General features: G+C 39.4%; 3 protein-coding genes across 3 annotated transcripts; 2 read left to right on the top strand and 1 right to left on the bottom strand.

Annotated features, from left to right (window-relative positions):
* Positions 1-4,409: 4,409 nt before the first annotated feature.
* On the top strand, positions 4,410-5,170 carry LOC135433097 (V-type proton ATPase 16 kDa proteolipid subunit c-like). Its single transcript, XM_064689057.1, has one exon. The coding sequence runs from the start codon at positions 4,636-4,638 to the stop codon at positions 5,113-5,115; it is 480 nt and encodes a 159-aa protein (XP_064545127.1). The 5' UTR covers positions 4,410-4,635; the 3' UTR covers positions 5,116-5,170.
* A 1,424-nt stretch (positions 5,171-6,594) lies between these two features.
* Positions 6,595-7,205, top strand: LOC135433115 (V-type proton ATPase 16 kDa proteolipid subunit c-like). Its single transcript, XM_064689074.1, has one exon. The coding sequence runs from the start codon at positions 6,696-6,698 to the stop codon at positions 7,173-7,175; it is 480 nt and encodes a 159-aa protein (XP_064545144.1). The 5' UTR covers positions 6,595-6,695; the 3' UTR covers positions 7,176-7,205.
* A 2,919-nt stretch (positions 7,206-10,124) lies between these two features.
* On the bottom strand, positions 10,125-11,193 carry LOC135433288 (angiopoietin-related protein 7-like). Its single transcript, XM_064689304.1, has 2 exons — positions 10,348-11,193; positions 10,125-10,289 (listed from the first exon to the last, which is right to left on the bottom strand). Exons 1-2 carry the CDS (start codon positions 10,953-10,955, stop codon positions 10,175-10,177), a joined length of 723 nt encoding a protein of 240 aa, XP_064545374.1. The 5' UTR covers positions 10,956-11,193; the 3' UTR covers positions 10,125-10,174.
* Positions 11,194-18,416: the final 7,223 nt, after the last annotated feature.

Here is an 18,416-nt window from a genome sequence, read left to right as displayed (position 1 = left end):
TGTAGATGGAGCAGAAGCCCAAAACGCTTCGTACGCCACAAATGAGTGAGAAGCGAGTAGCGAGAGGCGAGAGGCGAGTAAATCATTTTACAATGGCAACCGTAGGCCGGTTTCTTAAATAGGGGCGGGGCAGGGGGCTGTCAGCAGCAACTTTATGGCTTTCATGAAGGACAATCAAGTAATAGCCGACGATTTTACGATGACACAAAACTACATAATAAAAGATATATCAGCGCAAGCGTCTGACTCCAACTTTGACCAATATCAACAAGCGCTACGCCCAAAAGAAAATAATAAACAAAAACAAAAAAAAAGCTTAAACAGAAAACTTAATATACTTATGTACTAGCTAAATCGTTGAGTTTGGCACGCCAATATATGCGATGCATGTTGGCAATCACTCTTCGGCCTGTTTTGGGCTCATTTCTGACAATTTTCAATTTCCAGGCCCTTACCCCGCCCACCCACTCTATGTGGGGGAATGGTTGCGTGACACGCAAACTATTCGCCCGTTTTAATACTCTTCCACCTTTGTGCCGCGATGGCGCGAAATTATTGTCACCTGAGTGGTCAACACCCCCAAAGGTTTTATAGCGCTGTTTGAAGTGGTGAGGGGAGTGGAGGGGAGTTGCATTAGTCTGGGACCTGCAACTTGCAACTGTCATCATAAACTTACATAAGTTATCCTTTGCAAGAACTGTTTCTCGTTTCAACTCTAATCAAGTTAGCAAAAAAAAAAAATAAAAAGAAAAGTCGAAGAGACTTACTTCCCCTTGTTTTGCCAATCCCAACGCATTAGCAGGCGAAATTTTCTTAAGAAAAATTAATATATATATGTATATACATATCTCTTGCTTGCTTTTATTTGTAGTTCTCATAAATTCCAGCTTTAAATATACTTATTATTTTGTCAAAATATGTCTTAGTAATTTACGTTTTAAGTCCAGGGTATCGCTCAGTTTCACATTTTTGTTATATACCTATTTGTATATAAACACATTCATACTTGCGAGCAGGGCTTTAATGCTTTTGGTTTGATTCCAGGATTTTTTGCCGTCTCCTGATTGACAGTAATGGCATTTTTGCGACTCGTCGAGCGGAAAATGCTGAAAAGCTGCGCGCTGGCACGACAACGCGAGTCAATAATAAAAATTGCATGTCGAAAGCACATTTGGGAATCCCAAAGTCACACACAAAGTCAGCGTCGCAGTCGCGGTCGCCGTCGGCGACAGTTGACACCAACCCAGCCCTTGCAGATGCCAGCAGCAAAGCGTAAATGAAAACCCTTTTGGCCGGGTTTTCCAGTTAATTTATTTTTGGTTAATTTCCTTCGTTTGTTATTTTAGTGCCCGCCACTTGGTATATCATACCAAACCATATACCCGTACCATATCCAACCCAGGCCAGCATTTATTGCATTTTGGCAGGGAACGCACTGAGGCAATTTATAAAACGGAAAGGTTAATGGCAACACGTGAAAACTGTGTAGTAAACAGGTCAAGGGGGTTCAGAAACTAACGTTAACCTGAATGTTTGGTTATAAATGAAATAGCATCTATTTCGTAAATAAGCGAAGAGCATTTTTAGCCAATCGACAAGAATCTCAAAATATAATTTCATATAGAAAACCGGGCAGTAAATTAAATATTATATTTGTTGGTGGTTTGTCTTACGGCTCAAAACAACTGCGTATAAGACCTGGATTTGATTTAGTTGAAATTTGAATTTGAAAATATTAACGAAATGATATAATTTTTATACACTTTCTCGAGGATATCATAATTTGTTCATTAAATGTGTAGAAAGCTTTGACCCTATAAAGTATATATATTTTAGATCAGCATCAACACCCGAGCTAATATAGTCCGTCTGTCCGTCTATCAGACTGTCCATCCTATGTCTGTTTCTATGCGAACTAGCCTCTCAGTTTTGAAGCTATCGTCTCACAACTTTGCGTCTTTCCGTTGCAAGCTGGGCAAATGTCGGAGCCGACCGCATCGGACCACTATATCATAAAGCTGCAATACGAACGATCGGTCGAAAATTAGGTTCTTATATGGAAATCTTTTTTTGTATCATGATATCTTATCCAAACTAGGCATTTTTAGTTTCAATATGCTTCGCATATATCAACATCGGACCATAATCATATACCTGAACCATATGAACGATCGCTTTGAAAATAAAGTTTTTGTATGAAAAACTTGTTTGTATATCAAGATATCTTGATTAACCCCAACAATGATCAATAAAAAATGAACCTTCGATAGAAAAATAAATTGCTGTATGTCAAAATAATCTGTTTTTCAAGATAATTTCGTCATATTCTAACATATCTGCAATAACGGAAAGCAAACGTCTGGAAGGGAATTTAATCTTTGGCATTTATTTTGTTCTCGTTAATTTAAAAAAAATATATTCACATCTATTCAAATTCTGGCATCTACCAAATATGGTTACATTAAAGTCATGTTCGTAAGTATTTTATGCATTGATGCTGGAAATTAATTTTATTTGGAGATTAGGAATTTGTGAAAAGTATAAATGTTTCGGTTCGAGATTTCGGCTTGGTTTTTTTTGGCGCTCGAGCCAGCTCAAACTAAAACCGGTTTGCAGCCCTGTCTGAGAATTTCGAGAATAAATAAATTTCGGCAAGATTGTTGTACTAAGCAAAAATGATATAAGCCAAATAAGAAGACAGCATCTAAGTCTAATAGTTAAATGTTTTAGTGGCTAAGCGTGCATATTTCGAAATCCGTTTAAACTGTGTTTTTCTGCATAATGAAAAGCAAATAAACGGCAACATTTTAGTATGTACTTATAAAGCACATTAGAAAGCTTCTAGTTAAAATTATCTTTAGAACTAATGGCAGACTGTGGAATGCAATAAAAGGACGCAACGCAAACAGCATTAACTCAGCTGTTCTTCTTCTAATGGGAGTGTATGAACAAAAACAAAACAAAAAAAAAAGAAGATATATAAAATATATATAAGCAATAATTTGAAGCATCAATTTTTTATTGCTGCTGGCAATCATTTAATCATCTCGAGTCATCAGTTGCCCTCGCTTTATCGCAGAGCTCTGCGCTTGGAGGGCGGGGTTGGGGTAGGGTAGGGTATATTCCGATTGTGTTGGGGTGCTGGGCCCTGGCGCTGGGCATGGCGAATTCGCAGGCGCTGCCATCAGCCCATTTGACACATGTGTCACTTGCCAGCGTTTCGGTTTCAGCGTTGCGCTCAGAGCCTGCCAGTTGACAGCTGTCAGTGTCAGTTTACATAATTTATAGATTTCAACGCATAAAAAAGTCATAAAATTTACAATGTTGCTTTCAACAAAAACACATTCAGCCTGTGCCTGTGCCTGTGCCTGGGCCTCGGCCTGGCCATAGCCGATTCTTTTGATGCCTTATTTTTACGAGCAAAGACATCAATTTTCGCACAGTTTGCCTAGCGGCAGCAACTACTACAGCTTCCACATTTTCTTCTTTTTGTATGTATATATATATATACATATATATATTTCTATATTTCTTCAATTCTTGTTTGTATTGCCAATGCCATTCGAAATGCTTTTGATTTATTTGTATTTATGTGATTCCTTTCTCATATTCAGCTCCAGCGATAAATCCTCGCACTCAACAAAATACATAAACGATTTATAGTTGCACAAACGGCACAAAACGCAACAGTGGCAACAACAATGCCAACCAGAACTATGAACAGGGGACTGAAGCTGGGAACAAGTTTTCCTTGCTACCAAATCCCAGCGCAACATAAATCTTTAATGGAATATCTTGGCACCAAGTGGCTGAACTGCGCGAGGGCTGCCCAATGGATCAACAAGGCAGATATTGATTTGATTATCAGTGTCTAAAGCAGAACTAAAAAAAAACTATTTAAATTATCAATTTTATTGAGGATAAATGGGACAAATGTTTTAAAATGTTTAAAACTCTGGGAAAGTCGTGTACAGCAACTCGTCGGCCTTGTCAAAACTTCAACAATTGAAATTCTACCGTCAGTAGCAATGATTTGAGAAGTTCTAAACAGAACCGAAATGTCGCTGTTAAAATTTACTTTAAACCAAAGCTGGCACCCAACTCGATGTATAAAGCAAAGCACAAGGCTCTACCTTTAAAAATGAAGTGAATAAATGGTGAGAAGTTAAAAAAGAAAAATAGTGTACTATCCGATACCAGCTGACAATTATAGTTTTCGAGTTGCGCCCAACAGAACATTTTATTCAAATCGATATTTATCGATATCGATAGCTGAAATCGGATGGTATAGAATACATTTTTTAATTTTTATGGGTCCCTCTTTCTTAGTGCCTAAGATCGACGCATGCACACAAATCAATAGACGGGCATGTTCGATCTGGAATATATATACTATATGGAGTCTTTCTTTTGGTTGTTACCTATACATCTGCCAAAACCTTTGGATTATCAAAAATACAAATGGACTAAGCAAGCCGAGAGAATAAATCGTTGAATCAAAAGTCATCTGAATGCGATTCCGAAATTCTTTAAACTAATTAACTGAGTTTTTAAATTTTTTAACAAGATCTCAACTGCAGCAGGACTAAAATAACAACAAAAAGCAAACCGAGAACCTGTCAAAAGTGAAGAGAAATGCCTGATCAAACCGAGAACGAGGACGAGAAGCCGCCATATGCATTTTTCTTTGGTGGCATGGGCGCCGCATCGGCCATCATATTCTCATCCCTGGGCGCAGCATATGGCACCGCGAAGTCCGGCACGGGCATCGCCGCCATGGCTGTGATGCGGCCGGAGCTAATCATGAAGTCGATCATACCCGTTGTCATGGCTGGCATTATAGCCATCTATGGCCTGGTCGTCTCGGTACTAATTGCCGGCTCGCTGTCGCCCGAATATACAATACGGAAGGGCTACATTCATCTGGCTGCCGGATTATCTGTGGGCTTTGCCGGACTGTCGGCGGGCTTTGCCATTGGCATTGTTGGCGATGCCGGCGTGCGTGGAACAGCCCAGCAGCCACGCCTATTTGTGGGCATGATTCTTATACTGATCTTTGCCGAGGTGCTGGGCCTATACGGCCTAATTGTGGCCATCTATTTGTATACCAAATAATTGTTGCCTTGTATTAAATATGATGTGGCAATTATAGAGAGAGCCAACTCTTTAAGTGTTTGAGCATTCATTACGACTAGAACCCAGCGCCCGAGGGTGACCTTACGCATAAATTCCCAGGCGCAACGAATCTGTGGCACCTTGCGACAACTTAACAATCACATCAGACGGGAGCAGCGCCAAAACAGAAGCGAACCCATGTAATAAAACCCAAGTAAGCCCCCTCTGTGGTGGTATCCAGTATCCCGCAAAATATTCAAAATGCAAAACATTCCCTGGCACACAAATAAAAATGTCATGAAGCTGCTATATCAGACCATGCGCTGTGCAGGGATTGAGGACTTGTTGTCGTTGTCATGCTATGCTAGAAGCAAGTGAAAAACCATCAACCACCCACCACCCCCACCACCCCCTCGCCGGCAACATTGCCTGCTCCCGGTGGTGCCAGAAACAAATTTCCATTTTGTTTTGTGCAAAGAAAATTGTCGCTGCGCATTTGAAGCTCACGCCCAGCACTCGGGTTGAGGCGACCCGCCACGCCACAGCCCTCGACTAGGGTTCATATATTCCAATTTGTTTAATTGAAACAAGTGCGGAAAAGCAAAGAAATGCTGAAAGCATTCAAAGCATGCAAAAAAGAAAAGAGCAACGACAACATAAAACAACAACAAATATAGAAAAACCGCAGCTTCGATTTTCAATAGCCAGAATTCGCTTTGCGGTTTGCTTACTCGGGGTTGGAGTTGAGCTTACCCAACCGCTAACATGGTTTTCACCATAAATTTTCCACAGTTTTTGCTGAAAGTATTTATATATATATGGGTAGCCGGAAAATTTAACGGCACATAAAGATAAACCTCGTTAGCAGCCGAGCAGCAACAAGAGGTTGAAAAAAAAAAATTGCATATTATAATAGACATACATTTAACGCTTTGTGTTATCATCTACTCGGGGTATATCAGCTCGCGCATAAATATTAGAATTATCATAAAAAAAAAAACACATTGAAAACTTTATACAAAGAGCGGCTAACGGCACGCCGAAGTTTAAATACGCTTACAGTTTGTTACGGCTTAGCAGCAGAGTGAAGCCCATATTTGCATAGCTTGAGCCTGAAAAGTTGTCCATACAAAAACTTAAATTACAACCGATTATCTCTATGGCAGCTATATGATATAGTCCGATCCCTGCGACAAAAAGGTAAACCTATGAAAACTTATATGACGACAGCTTTCAAACTGAGAGACAAGTTTGCATAGCATATTGACAGACGGGCATGGCTAAATCGAATCGGAATACTGATGAAGCGTAAATATACTTTATGGGTTCGTCAATATCTTCATTTATATCTTCAAAACTCCCTCCACTCTCTACTCCCCGGCTGTACACAAATTAGTTGCACTCTCAGCTATGCAGTTAAAAGAGGGTTATCTAAGAAGGCTTGGAGCAGCACGTCTATAGAACAGGATTTGTTTCGTTCGAGGCTGTTTTGTCAACGTTGACGGTTCCGAAACATCGAAAATAAGAAAAATCTGTAATCCTAGAAATTTCCTAGAAAATTCCGAGAAAATCGAACGAGCATGTCAAACGCCTTGGCTGATAACGATAAGCCCAGCTACGCTGTCTTCTGCGGCGGCTTGGGAGCTGCAAGTGCCATCATATTTTCCACATTGGGTGCCTCATATGGCACGGCAATGTCGGGCATGGGCATTGCCAGCATGGCCATAACCAAGCCAGAACTAATCATGAAATCCATCATACCGGTGGTGATGGCTGGCATTATAGCAATCTATGGACTAGTTGTCGCAGTGCTCATATCCGGCGCCATAGACGACAAATATAGCATTCAAAAGGCTCACATACATTTGGGCGCTGGACTAACCGTCGGCCTGGCCGGTCTCGCGGCGGGCCTGGCCATTGGCATTGTTGGAGATTCCTGTGTGCGTGCAACAGCCCAGCAGCCGCGTCTATTTGTGGGCATGATCCTTATACTGATCTTTTCCGAGGTGCTGGGTCTATACGGCCTAATTGTGGCCATCTATTTGTATACCAAGTTGTAGTTCTTCAATATTAAAGCCTTATACGAAACAGTTTCCCAATTATTATATGTTTTATTGTATTTTCTGTTCTATTGCCGTTGTTATTTCATCGAAATAAGAAATTAATTAATGTTTTATGTTTTTACTAATCTTCTTCACGGTATCTTCTGCACCAAGATAAATAATTCAAACTAATAATATCAACATTTTATTTTTATTTATTTTTTGTGCCATTCCCATTGTTTCTATCCCTACGAAAGCTCACGATAGCCTGATTGTGACTATTTGATATACTTATCAGCATTTGTTCATTTTGCGGTTCCATTCTCACCGTTTCAATACGAAATGGATCAAGCTTTCATCCGTAAACTCGTAGCCGTATACTTGTATGTTAAGATATAGTTCTTCAACATTAGAGCTACATACATACATACATTTTTCAGTTCCTTTCCCATCGTTTCAATACGAAATAAATGAAGTTAAATTAAACGTGAACCTGATCGGACTATCTAGTATATTAATCAGCATTTGTATCCTTTTCTGTTCCATTCTCACCGTTTCAATTTGAATCAAATTAACATTTTATCCGTATACTCGTGTCCATCTACTTGTTCATTTAGATGTAGTCATTGTAGTTGTTATAGCTAAATACAAAAACGTTTCTTATTTATTGTTCTGTTCCATGAAAATAATTAACATTTAACGTTTAACGTTTATACTAATCTTTGCCAAGGTGTCAAACTGTAGTTCTTTAGTATGTACGTTAAATATAAACAGTTTTTCGTTTAATTTAATGTGCCATTGCCATCGTTTCATTTGCCGAATGCGAAATTAATTAACATTTTCGAATTGTTATTACCTTTGGCAATTCTGTTGGCTCTTTATGGCTAATATGGCCAATTGTATGCAGAAGATGAAAGCATTTTGTCCCCATTTAATTTGATAAATGAGCCAGAAGCCATAAACCTACATCATCAATACCAACAGCAATAATCGCACTTAATGCTAAACAGAGCGCAGCATAAATGTGCCCAAGCAAGAATCCTCGAATTGCTTGTTTATACAATTCCAATTTCTCAAGTTGATGCCTGTCAGCCAGCTGGAATCCAGCTCTTGGATCTCATACTCAAAGCATGCACCTGGCCAGGCCAGGCCAGGCCAGGCCGTCTGGATTTGGGGGCGGGGGGCGGGCGGGCAGGGCTGCGTGGGTGGTTGTTTTGGGCGCGTGTGTCATTTTTGGCAACTCAACACCAATTGGCATTAGCGTTGAGTGTGTTTGCATAATAAATTCGATAACATAAAATATATCGATTCGATTTAACCACACAAATCTTGTGGTTGGGTTGGGTTGGGTGCCTGGCATTCGGTTCACATAGAAAGTAATAAACGAAAATTTGCAATTTACTTTTGGATGCGAAGATTTATGTTTCACCTTCCTGCAGATAATTGTTTTCACTTCCTTTGCCACTCGACTGAACTTTTAATGCTGAAATAAAAGTAAATGTGCTGTAGGCTGAGAACGAGGGCGACGGCGACGGCGACGGCGACGGTGAGAGTGAGGTTGAGTCCTGGGTTTTGTATTCTAAGCGCTGTTGCGTTAAGCACCAACGGAAGCAGTTGAATTTCCCCCACTCAGCAAGCGACCTTCCCCGCCAGAGACCTGACAAAGTGCTTAGCGAAATGGGTATATTAAGAGCGAAACACTTTATTCAAATTTTTGGGCAACATAAATAAATACGTATTAACGGGCATTACTTATCTTACTCTACCCCGAGCGAGAGATTAAACAGCAAAAGCCAACTTTTTCGAAAATACAAAATAATATAATGTATTTACCTAATATTTGGCAACATTATTTCTATAACATCTTGTTGATTGGGCAAATTATTTGCCCTTTAAATATATATGAAATGTTGAATGTATAATTATATCGGTTAAAATCGAATCAATTGTGCTTAGTTTTAGTATTTACTATAAATAATCTTTTAATTAGAAATGCTTTGTTGCTCGTATTTATTTAACTCTGCAAACCATAAAAACAATAAATCATAATTCTGTTCGTGTGAACTTCACAATTTTAACTACTTTCAATAGAGCCATTTAATTAATTATGAATTTAACTTACATTTCTAACATATTCTTATCGAAATTATAATTTAATACTTCGAGTATTTTTGTAGCAACATTTTTAAAATGTTGATGTTTGTATCATTGAAAATGGATACAAAGGATGTAATGGTTTTGTGCAAATGTATGTAACAGGGAGAAGGAAGCATCTCCAACCCCATAAAGTATATATATTCTTGATCAGCATCAATAGCCGAGTCGATCTAGCCATTCCCGTCTGTGCGTCTGTCTGTTTCTATGTGACCTATTTTCTCAGTTTTAAAGCTACCGTCATGAAACTCTGTTGCAATACAAATGTATACAAATTGTCGGAACTGGCTAGATCGGATGACTATATCATATAGCTTCCATATTCTGTTTTCCAAGATATTCTTTTCAAACTCAGCATTTACGATCTTCACTATTCTCACATATCTGGAAAACCGTAAGGCAAATGTTAAGAAGGTATTAATTAATCGGCCGAAGTTATACTTACTTACTAGTTTGTATCACAAATTGATTTTACAACGTGGCTATTTTAAAGTTGATCAAGTTTAGTATACAGAAACATATCTGCATATGTGTGGGTGCATTTGGCATGCTAAACTATTTGAGCTGCAAATGTGATTTATATCCCAATCGATGTTAACACCTCAATAAAAAACAATGAGGCCAACAAACCTTAAACTTGCTTGGAAATAAAAACGAAAGCATATACGTGAAATAATAGATACATCACTAATAGATAGTAAAATTTGAAAAGGGGCGTGCCTCGAGGAGACCTTTAATATTGTTTCTTTCGGGCATAGCCCGATGATTCCATTGATTCAATATAAAAGTGAATAATGGAGTTAGCTACAATATCGTATATTTCAAAGAATTGTATTTGTTTTTAGGTACAACTATTTCAATTTTCAATAGCTCTTGGGTTGTATAAGCATTTTGACTTTTTTCAACGAGGCTATGCCATCCCAATATATGGCATCCGGTTCGTTCGTCGAAGAAGTATAGTATTTGCCATTTAAATTGCTAAAAAAAACAAAAAAAAACAATTAAATTAAATTTTTTTTTTTCTGAGAATTCATACCTTGATGCACAGTTATTATACCACCAGCCACCACCAAACAATCTTTTACTTGCGCAGCTGCCATTATCCCAAGTATCATTATCTCGATCGAATGTGCTGAACTTCATATTTCTGTGGTAATTCAAGTAATCGCGTGTTGCATTGCCTTCAGCTTTACCCAAGGTGATCAGTCTGTATTGATCGTCCTCGCCAGCGATGGCAAATTGTTCATATCTATAGTATTTGATGATACCATCAAATCCTTCCATATGTATGTAGAGCTCATGGGGCTGGGCGCTCGTCAAGCGATGAATTTTCTCAAGCCCTAAGAAGAAGTCGCCTTCAAAGCTTCCAAAGCCGGCACGGTATGTGGCCCAATCCCTAGAGAAGTCCTCTTTGCCATTGATTCGCTGTTGGATAACTGTCCAGCCAGGACCTGCTGTCGCGCTCTCACAAAGTACATCGAAAGAATCTTCTTTCGTTTTAAATTTATGAATACCCGGAGCATCTCCAAAGTGACTGCAATCACTGCAAACAGCTTGCTCTTTGCAGCTTTTTAGTTTCTTGGCACAATTGTTGATTTCGTTTTTGAGTTCGGATATTTGTTGGTCCTTTTGATCAATTAGCATCTTTTGTTTCTCCAGCTGCTCTTCATAGTCTTGGATTTGAACGGTTGTCAAACAAGACTAATAAATAAAGTACGATTTATTTTTTACAGTGCACACAAACATTGATAAACAAACTGTTGTTTACCTCATTTTCGCTTAACTCTGTTTCAGCTATGATCAGTATTAGTCTTATAAATATAATATATATAAACATAACACATTTCATTTTGATAGCACTTTAATTATTTTTTAAATTTAAACGCGACTCTCAACTGCACTCAGCACGCACGTAAATAGACTGAAATGCGACAATCATTCGGAAGCTCGGGTGCCCAATATTTCGGTAACTTTTAAGCGATTATCAGTGGGTCAGGAAGTCAATATAAATAAACAAAAGGCATGGGTCAGGCTATAAGTGGCAATCATTGAAATGCTGACAGATTGCAAATAAAAAAGCTCATTTTACGAGTCTAAAAACTAATTTCGAGCCGAGCCGAAATTCCAAAACCGAACCAAATAAACAACTAAGGATGCTCTAGTGATTAGTGCCACGGACATGGCTCGATCGACTGAGCTCGTCGTCCTGATCAAGATTATATATTCACTTTTGGGATAGTAGATGATAGCTGCACAAAAGCAATATACCCTTTTTCAGGGTTTAAAGATAATACGAATTAGTTAAATCGGTAATAAATAATATAAGAAACAGAAGAAGCAGAAGATTAGCTTACAAAATAAATAACATAAATTTGTATTATATTAAAAACAATTGGAACACACTTGTTTATACCCTTGTAGAGGGCATTTTAGTTTATGCATGAAATGTGTAACGCATAGAAAGAGACATCTCGGTTCTCATGCATATACATATATATATATAGATATATATCTATATTCTAGATCCGCATCGAGTTGGTGTAGCCAAAGACAATATAAACACTAAGATGGGTAACGCCCGTACATTTGAATGCGACGCAAACTTTCTAGCTTGGCTTCTCATCTGGCTTTTTTCACTTCACACGACATGCCAGCCTGGTCGGCTGCGTGCCAGAAAATACAAATAGAGTTCTTTCCTTTATAGTTCGAAAACAAAATAATTGACACCAACAAAAAAAACACGTAATAAAATGTATCTTTAAAAACAAATAAAAAATTGCACTCTTTTATTTCTTAATTGGGGAGTACAAAAAATATTCATTTAATTTAAAGAAATTATATAAATATTTGCATCGACTAGAAAATACAGATTTTCTACCAAACAAACCTCAGTACAAAACAGACATTCATATGTGTATACAAATTTGGGATAGGTCATGTCTGCGCTAAAAAACTAACAAAATTAATCTCTTGAATGTCCACACATTCAAATATGCTGATATATTTGTATATTCACACACATACAGACTTGATTGCTTTCACGTCCCTTATAGAGCTGAGATTGAATTATATTTTTAAAGTTTTCGCTCTTTCGACTGTAGAAGAAATGATACTGATTACGTTTCGTTCCCAATTTTCTAAAAGTCAAGCTGCTAGAAGCATTTTGTTGTATGGCGTTACTCATCTTGGTGTTTATATTGTCTTTGGAATAGCCACGTCCATCTGTACGTCTGACTGCTTCTATGTAAACCAGTCTCTCAGTTTAAAAGTTATCCACATAAAAATGTACACCGGTCCGTCTTTCTGTTGCAGGCACTACTTATGTCGGATCCGGCCGAACCGGACCTCTATAATATATACTAGCTGCCATTGCAACGATAAGTCGAAAATTAAGAAAAGGTTTGGTCTGCAAGGGTATTAAATCTTCGGCTTGCCCTACTCGCTTGTTAATGTTTTCATTTTTAATTCCTTAGCTTTTCTTTGCATACATAAATATTATTTTTCCAGTAAAATATAGCAATTTATTTGATACCCTATTAAATTGAGCCGAAGAGCTTGTTGAAAACGTGCCCGATTTATAATTGTCGAAATGTTTTGACCATTAAAACTGCACGCATCAATGGAAGCCAACACAGTCACAAAAGGCCAAAACATTTGACTTTTATTTTAATGTGGCCAATCCGCAGACGAGCTGGCAGCCCCTTTGGCAACATGTCTGGCTCCTTTACACAATCATTGATGCGAGCATTTCTCGACTGGCTTCTTGGTCTGGAATATGGCATCGTCGACTCCATTGTCGTTTTCATCATAATCATCAATGTCATATGATTTTTGGGGTTTAGTTCATTTTGTACTTAATTTCATTTTCGTATTTCTGTGGCTGGATAACCAATGACCTGGAAACAATTTATACTCCTATATTACTCCCATGTGTGTGTGTGTGTATGTGTGTGAGTGTGTGTGTGTGTATGTGTGTATGGTGGGAGCTATGACAGCCTGTTCAACGAGTATATGCGACAAGGATATTTATTTCGTGCTGATTTCATTCTATTGCAAAGGTCCAAATCCCCACACAAGTCCGCCCCGACTGTCCTCAATAAATGCGAAATAAACACTAAATGTGTAGTTGCTTGCCTTTCCCCACCCCCACCAACCACCCGCCCCCCCCCCCCCCTGTCCACCCACGTATCACACCAAACATACTTGATTTGCTTTTTGTTCCTCGACTTCATACCCTTACAGAGGGCATTTATATAATTTTATAAGTTATGAGAAAATATAAATCGATTTATTTTTATGATTTAAGATCCGATTTACTTATTATTTATCAAAGTTTTATATATCAGCCGATTATTTTTCGCTATGAATCGGACGAACAACAAATTGCAAAACGAAACAAATAAATAAATAGCGAGATTTATTTAGCTAATCAAATCAAATTTTAATCAAAAAAAATTAAATTTAAATTGTTTAATGTTTAAAAAATTCTATGACAAGTCGAAGAATAAACTAAAACCTGGGTTCAGGCATTTGGAAACTGAGTTTCACGAACCAAACCTAAATGCAGGTAGTTGGTTCGAATACTGAAAGAAATCAATTTATTATATATTCATCTTTACGGTTTTCAACTCGGATATATAAATATATATATTTATTTTAAGCTGCCTATCCTGACTGGCTAGTGAACAACGCACAGCCCAACGGCGTAATTTTTGAGTATTCCACCCGCTAAAGTGGAAAATTAACGGAAATGTTGGTGTGAAACTTGTTTCTTTGCTATCCTTACTTTATACTTTTCGTAAAATGCACCCCTTCTGGGTGTGAAAATGTGAGTCAAAGGATTTATGGATAAAGTTGAGAATTTTGACCTTTCGGGATAGAAAAGAAATGAATAACAGTTGGAGCGAATAAAACTTGGGCCGGGCAACGCTGGGTAATATTTATACATATAAATGACAGCATCTAATTGAGTCTTAAGTCGGCGAGTGTATTTGAAATTCCGCACACCAAATATAGTTGTTTTCCTTTCATTTCTCTCTTTTTTTTTTGCTGATTTGAAGCTTTTGCTGTTGACAACACCTCAGAGAGCCGCCCGGCAACTGCTTTGACTTTTGTCCTTGCCTCTGGCATGTTTGTCCTTTGAGCTGGCTTCCTTTTTGGCGTGGTCCTTCCCTTGGCTCAGCTGTGAATTATCTTTATGCGAGGCTTGCCATTTATGTATGAGCAATTGCCATCGCATAAATATGTAAAGCCCGAATTTTTCATCAGGTTCCAAATATGTACGATGCCCAATATAAATCATTTAAACCCAACAGTAGCTTTGACTTTTGGCTTAAGTGCTTCAAATTGGATTGCCAGCAAGATAATTGACAGCCCTCGTATAGTTCGCGACTTCAATTAAGAATTTTGGCCCAATTTTTGATATATTTTGGCCAACTAGCCGACAGGCTGGGTTGCCAAAAATGTACTTTGACAGTGAATGAAATCAATTCAATTGATTTTATACGAGTCTATGCCAGACTCTGCGCTTTATACATGGCTAAATTATTCATTTCGCTTTTATCAAATTCCTTTTAGCCATGCCCATGGATTGTCTTGTTTTGTGTTCCGAAAATAACATTGTATGAATTATTATTACTTGAATACGGTTTCAATTTCCTTTTCTTTCTTTTATTATTATTATTTTTATTTTTTTTTTTTTGTGCGGAGCTTGTTTGGCACAATGGCAGGTCAATGCACAGTTCCAGGGCGGAAATCGCAAAACTCAGCAAAATGCCAGTTGCCTTGGTGAGCTGCAATCCCTAGAGTTAACTACAAGTCGCTGTCAAGGGGCAGACCCCATGCCAAACCAACTGTCAGTCCCACAGTCAGGCAGGCAGACAGACAGTCAGTCAGTCAGTCAGTCATTTAGTCAATCTTCAGAAAATTCGCTCAAAATCAAATTTATTTGCCAACCACATAGAAATTATGATGAAAACGAGCACGAGGCAGCGAGAAAGACCGAGCACTAACTGAGCTCTGAGGGCGCCAGGACTCGCAGGACGGCCAGGACGATTGGAAACACATGTGCGTTTTATTGCATTCGCAGAAATATGCGTTCCAATTGGATGGTCTGCGTGTGTGGCACAGCCCACACCCGACCAGGCCATCACCACGCCCATAACTATTAACGTTGTCAACGCCTGCCGCTTGAAGCGGGCCGGGACGGGCCGGGGCGTGGCAGTCGGGGGGGCACTAGGAAAACGTAGCATTGTCAGTTGGGCGCTGCCTTTTGTACGTTCGAGTATTTTTATTCATTCTATTTCTAAGGTTTTTATTTTATTTATTTATTTCGCTCACCCCTCGCAATGTTCGCTGGCATTTTAGCAAACAAAAAACGAAGAAAATGGAAAAAGAGAAAAGATTTTTATTTTATGCTCTCAGTATGTTGTAAATCTTGTAGCTGCTGCTGCTACTGCTGCTGCTGCTGCTGCTATTCCTGATGAAATGAAACGAAATTAAGAAATTTTTTTATTTTGCCCTCGCAATTTCTCGTAATGAAAGAAATGCCACCAAAAATACAGGACCAGCCCCCAACCCAGCCATGGCCCTTGCGGATAGACGGCTGTTCGGCAATAAATGTCTGGCTGACATTCATAATGAAATCATTTGGTATTTATTATTTCGTTTATGTGGTACCCATTTCAGATATTGCCTTCATTTGGTGCCCGTTGTAAGCGCGGAGACAGTTGCTTCCCGGCTCAACTTCTCCAAAGCTGAAGCAAATCATGCGTTAGCCGAGTCTCAACTTATTTTAATATTTAATTGATCGATTCAATCGAGTATTCCAGAATAATCAAATTCTTCACTTTATATTTCCTCATCATCAAAAGTTATTAAACATCATTCTTAATACAATAATCGATTAATATCGATTTGAAACAACATAGACACAAAATTAGATATATAAAATCGCCTTTTAATACAATATACTTTGGAACTATCGCAAATCAAACAATTCGATTTTTAGTGCAAATCGATTAATATCGGTTGAAGTCTTATTTTTACTTATTGCCTAAAGCCACAAATTCCGATATAGTTAAATATATAAACAAGGCCTTTTCCAAAAGTTTACGCAACTTACAACTATTGCTAATCAAACAGTTCGATTCTTATTACAAATCGATAATTATCGATTTATCTTGGGAATTTAAAGGGCTATAGCCAAAGTGCTCTTCCAATTATGTATATACCATATCCTACAATTATAATTATATATACTTCACTGAAAGATATCGAAAAGTAATGTTTACTACAAATCGATAAATATCGATTGACAAGCATGATTTTGCGCTATTGGTAGCTTTTAAATGAACTGATTCAAAGTTCGCTTAGAACTTTATTGCTGAGAATTTTCGTTGCTATCTTATTAGCCGCCCTCTCTCCCTCACTCCCCCTCTCTCTCTGTCTCTCTCTCTCTCTTTCCGCTGTTATCTCTGACTCGTTCTCTTTTTCCTTGCTTACTTCTAGTTGTTCTTTAACTCTCTGCCTAACCCACATTTAGTTGGTTTTACCGAAACGTCGTCGCTCGTAGCTCGTCGCCTATCTCCCGGATCAGTCTAAATGTTTTTATGTAAACACGACGGACTCAGAGCAGCGTTCCATTCCGCATTCCCATTCCGCACTCCCCAACTACAGTGCGCTGTAATTGTGTGCGGCTTTGTTAGCGTTGCAGCTTTTGCACTTTACTTTTGCACTTCCTTCCTAGCGCTTTGTTTTTCGCCCAGCGAGCAGAATAACTGTACAGCGGACACCGTCTCCGGAACAGGGTGAACTGAGCTGTCTGACTGCCTGACGGACGGCTCGGCATTGCCCTGCTGCGGCGGTTCCTTGGGGTCGGAGTGGGTCGCTTAGATGTTGGCTTGAATGGCGGACAGCTTTAGCCCGACGCTGCCATTCATAGTGTGCGTGTGTGTGTGTGTGTGTGTGTGTGTGTGTGTGTGTGTGTGTGTGTGTGTGTGTGTTGGTGTTTTGCTGCCTTATACAATGACTTAAGCTGAAATGTCAATTGGTTGCATGGAACAAGGAACAGCTCCGGTCGGGCAACCCGGCCAGAAGCCCACGAAAAACGAAAATGATGAAAATACACCCCAGGGTAAATGGCCAAACGTAACGGCCGGACCCGGACCCGGACCCGGACTGGGAGGCATTGCCAAAGATATGGCCACACTGCAAAAGTGCTTATGACAGCAACAGAGCCGCAGCCCAGCCCCGCATGCCGGCGCACCATTGAAAGCACAGCCAAATCCTTTCTCCGGCTAATAGAATTCAAACGCATGAAGCCTCTGAATAGGTTCGTTGTCGAAAGGCGACGCATTGAAGTCAAGCAAATGCCCATTTGCTGCTGCCATGGAACCGGCAACGTCTCCAGCAACAGCTCCAGCTCCAGCTCCAGCTCCAACTCCGGCACAGGCTACAGTAAGGCCTGGGGCTGCGTGTGGGTCGGGGCTGGGGCCGGGGTCGGGCGAAAACAGAAAAGTGAAAGTACGTGACATAACGCTGCATTGTGTGTTTCTAGCGCGAGGGCTGCCAAATGAATTTCAATTTCAAGATTTTCCCCTGCGCCAGCAATGCTCCTTTTTGGGGCAATAATTCAGACCCATTAGACCCAAGCGTGTTTTAAAATAGCATAAATAATATTGGAAGCGATGCTTGTTATTCGATTATTGATAAGCAGAATGTACATATCATTGGATGCAGTGCTCGGCAAAGGCGTTGTCTAAGTGAGTCCAATGAGGAACGGATTTCGAATCCCATCTTTCGTATATATAGAGATAATATATCTCCGATATACTAGCTTAAAAGTTTCTGATTACTTAACGAGCCAACCTCTTGCTAGGCGCCCATTACCTTTATCGCCAAGTCGGCGATGACTTTGACATGCTCAGCGCTGGACCTGGACCTGGACCTGAAGGCTGGTCGCTGGTCGCTGGCAGGCGGGGCTTTGGGCGGCCGTCTATGTCAGGAACGCTGTAGTTTGTTTCGTAAGTTTTTGCAAAAACCATTAACGACGCACCGTGGCTACTTTTTCGGGCCCGGACAGTTGGGTTTTTTTTTTGCTTTCGG

This window comes from Drosophila montana, unplaced genomic scaffold (assembly GCF_035044405.1).
Source record: "Drosophila montana isolate Dmon_TW-CO22-7 unplaced genomic scaffold, ASM3504440v1 contig_3217_1, whole genome shotgun sequence".
NCBI classification, from domain to species: Eukaryota; Metazoa; Arthropoda; class Insecta; order Diptera; family Drosophilidae; genus Drosophila; species Drosophila montana.
Note: the sequence above shows the minus strand (reverse complement) of the source record. Positions and strands in the feature narration are given on the sequence as shown.

Bases quoted from the DNA above. Each gene is read 5' to 3' on its own strand.
- LOC135433115 (XM_064689074.1), top strand. From the start codon at position 6,696: ATGTCAAACGCCTTGGCTGATAACGATAAGCCCAGCTACGCTGTCTTC.
- LOC135433288 (XM_064689304.1), bottom strand. From the start codon at position 10,955: ATGCTAATTGATCAAAAGGACCAACAAATATCCGAACTCAAAAACGAA. The intron at 10,290-10,347 runs GTATGAATTCTC...TGTTTTTTTTAG, and splicing joins TATAATAACTGTGCATCAAG to CAATTTAAATGGCAAATACT.
- LOC135433097 (XM_064689057.1), top strand. From the start codon at position 4,636: ATGCCTGATCAAACCGAGAACGAGGACGAGAAGCCGCCATATGCATTT.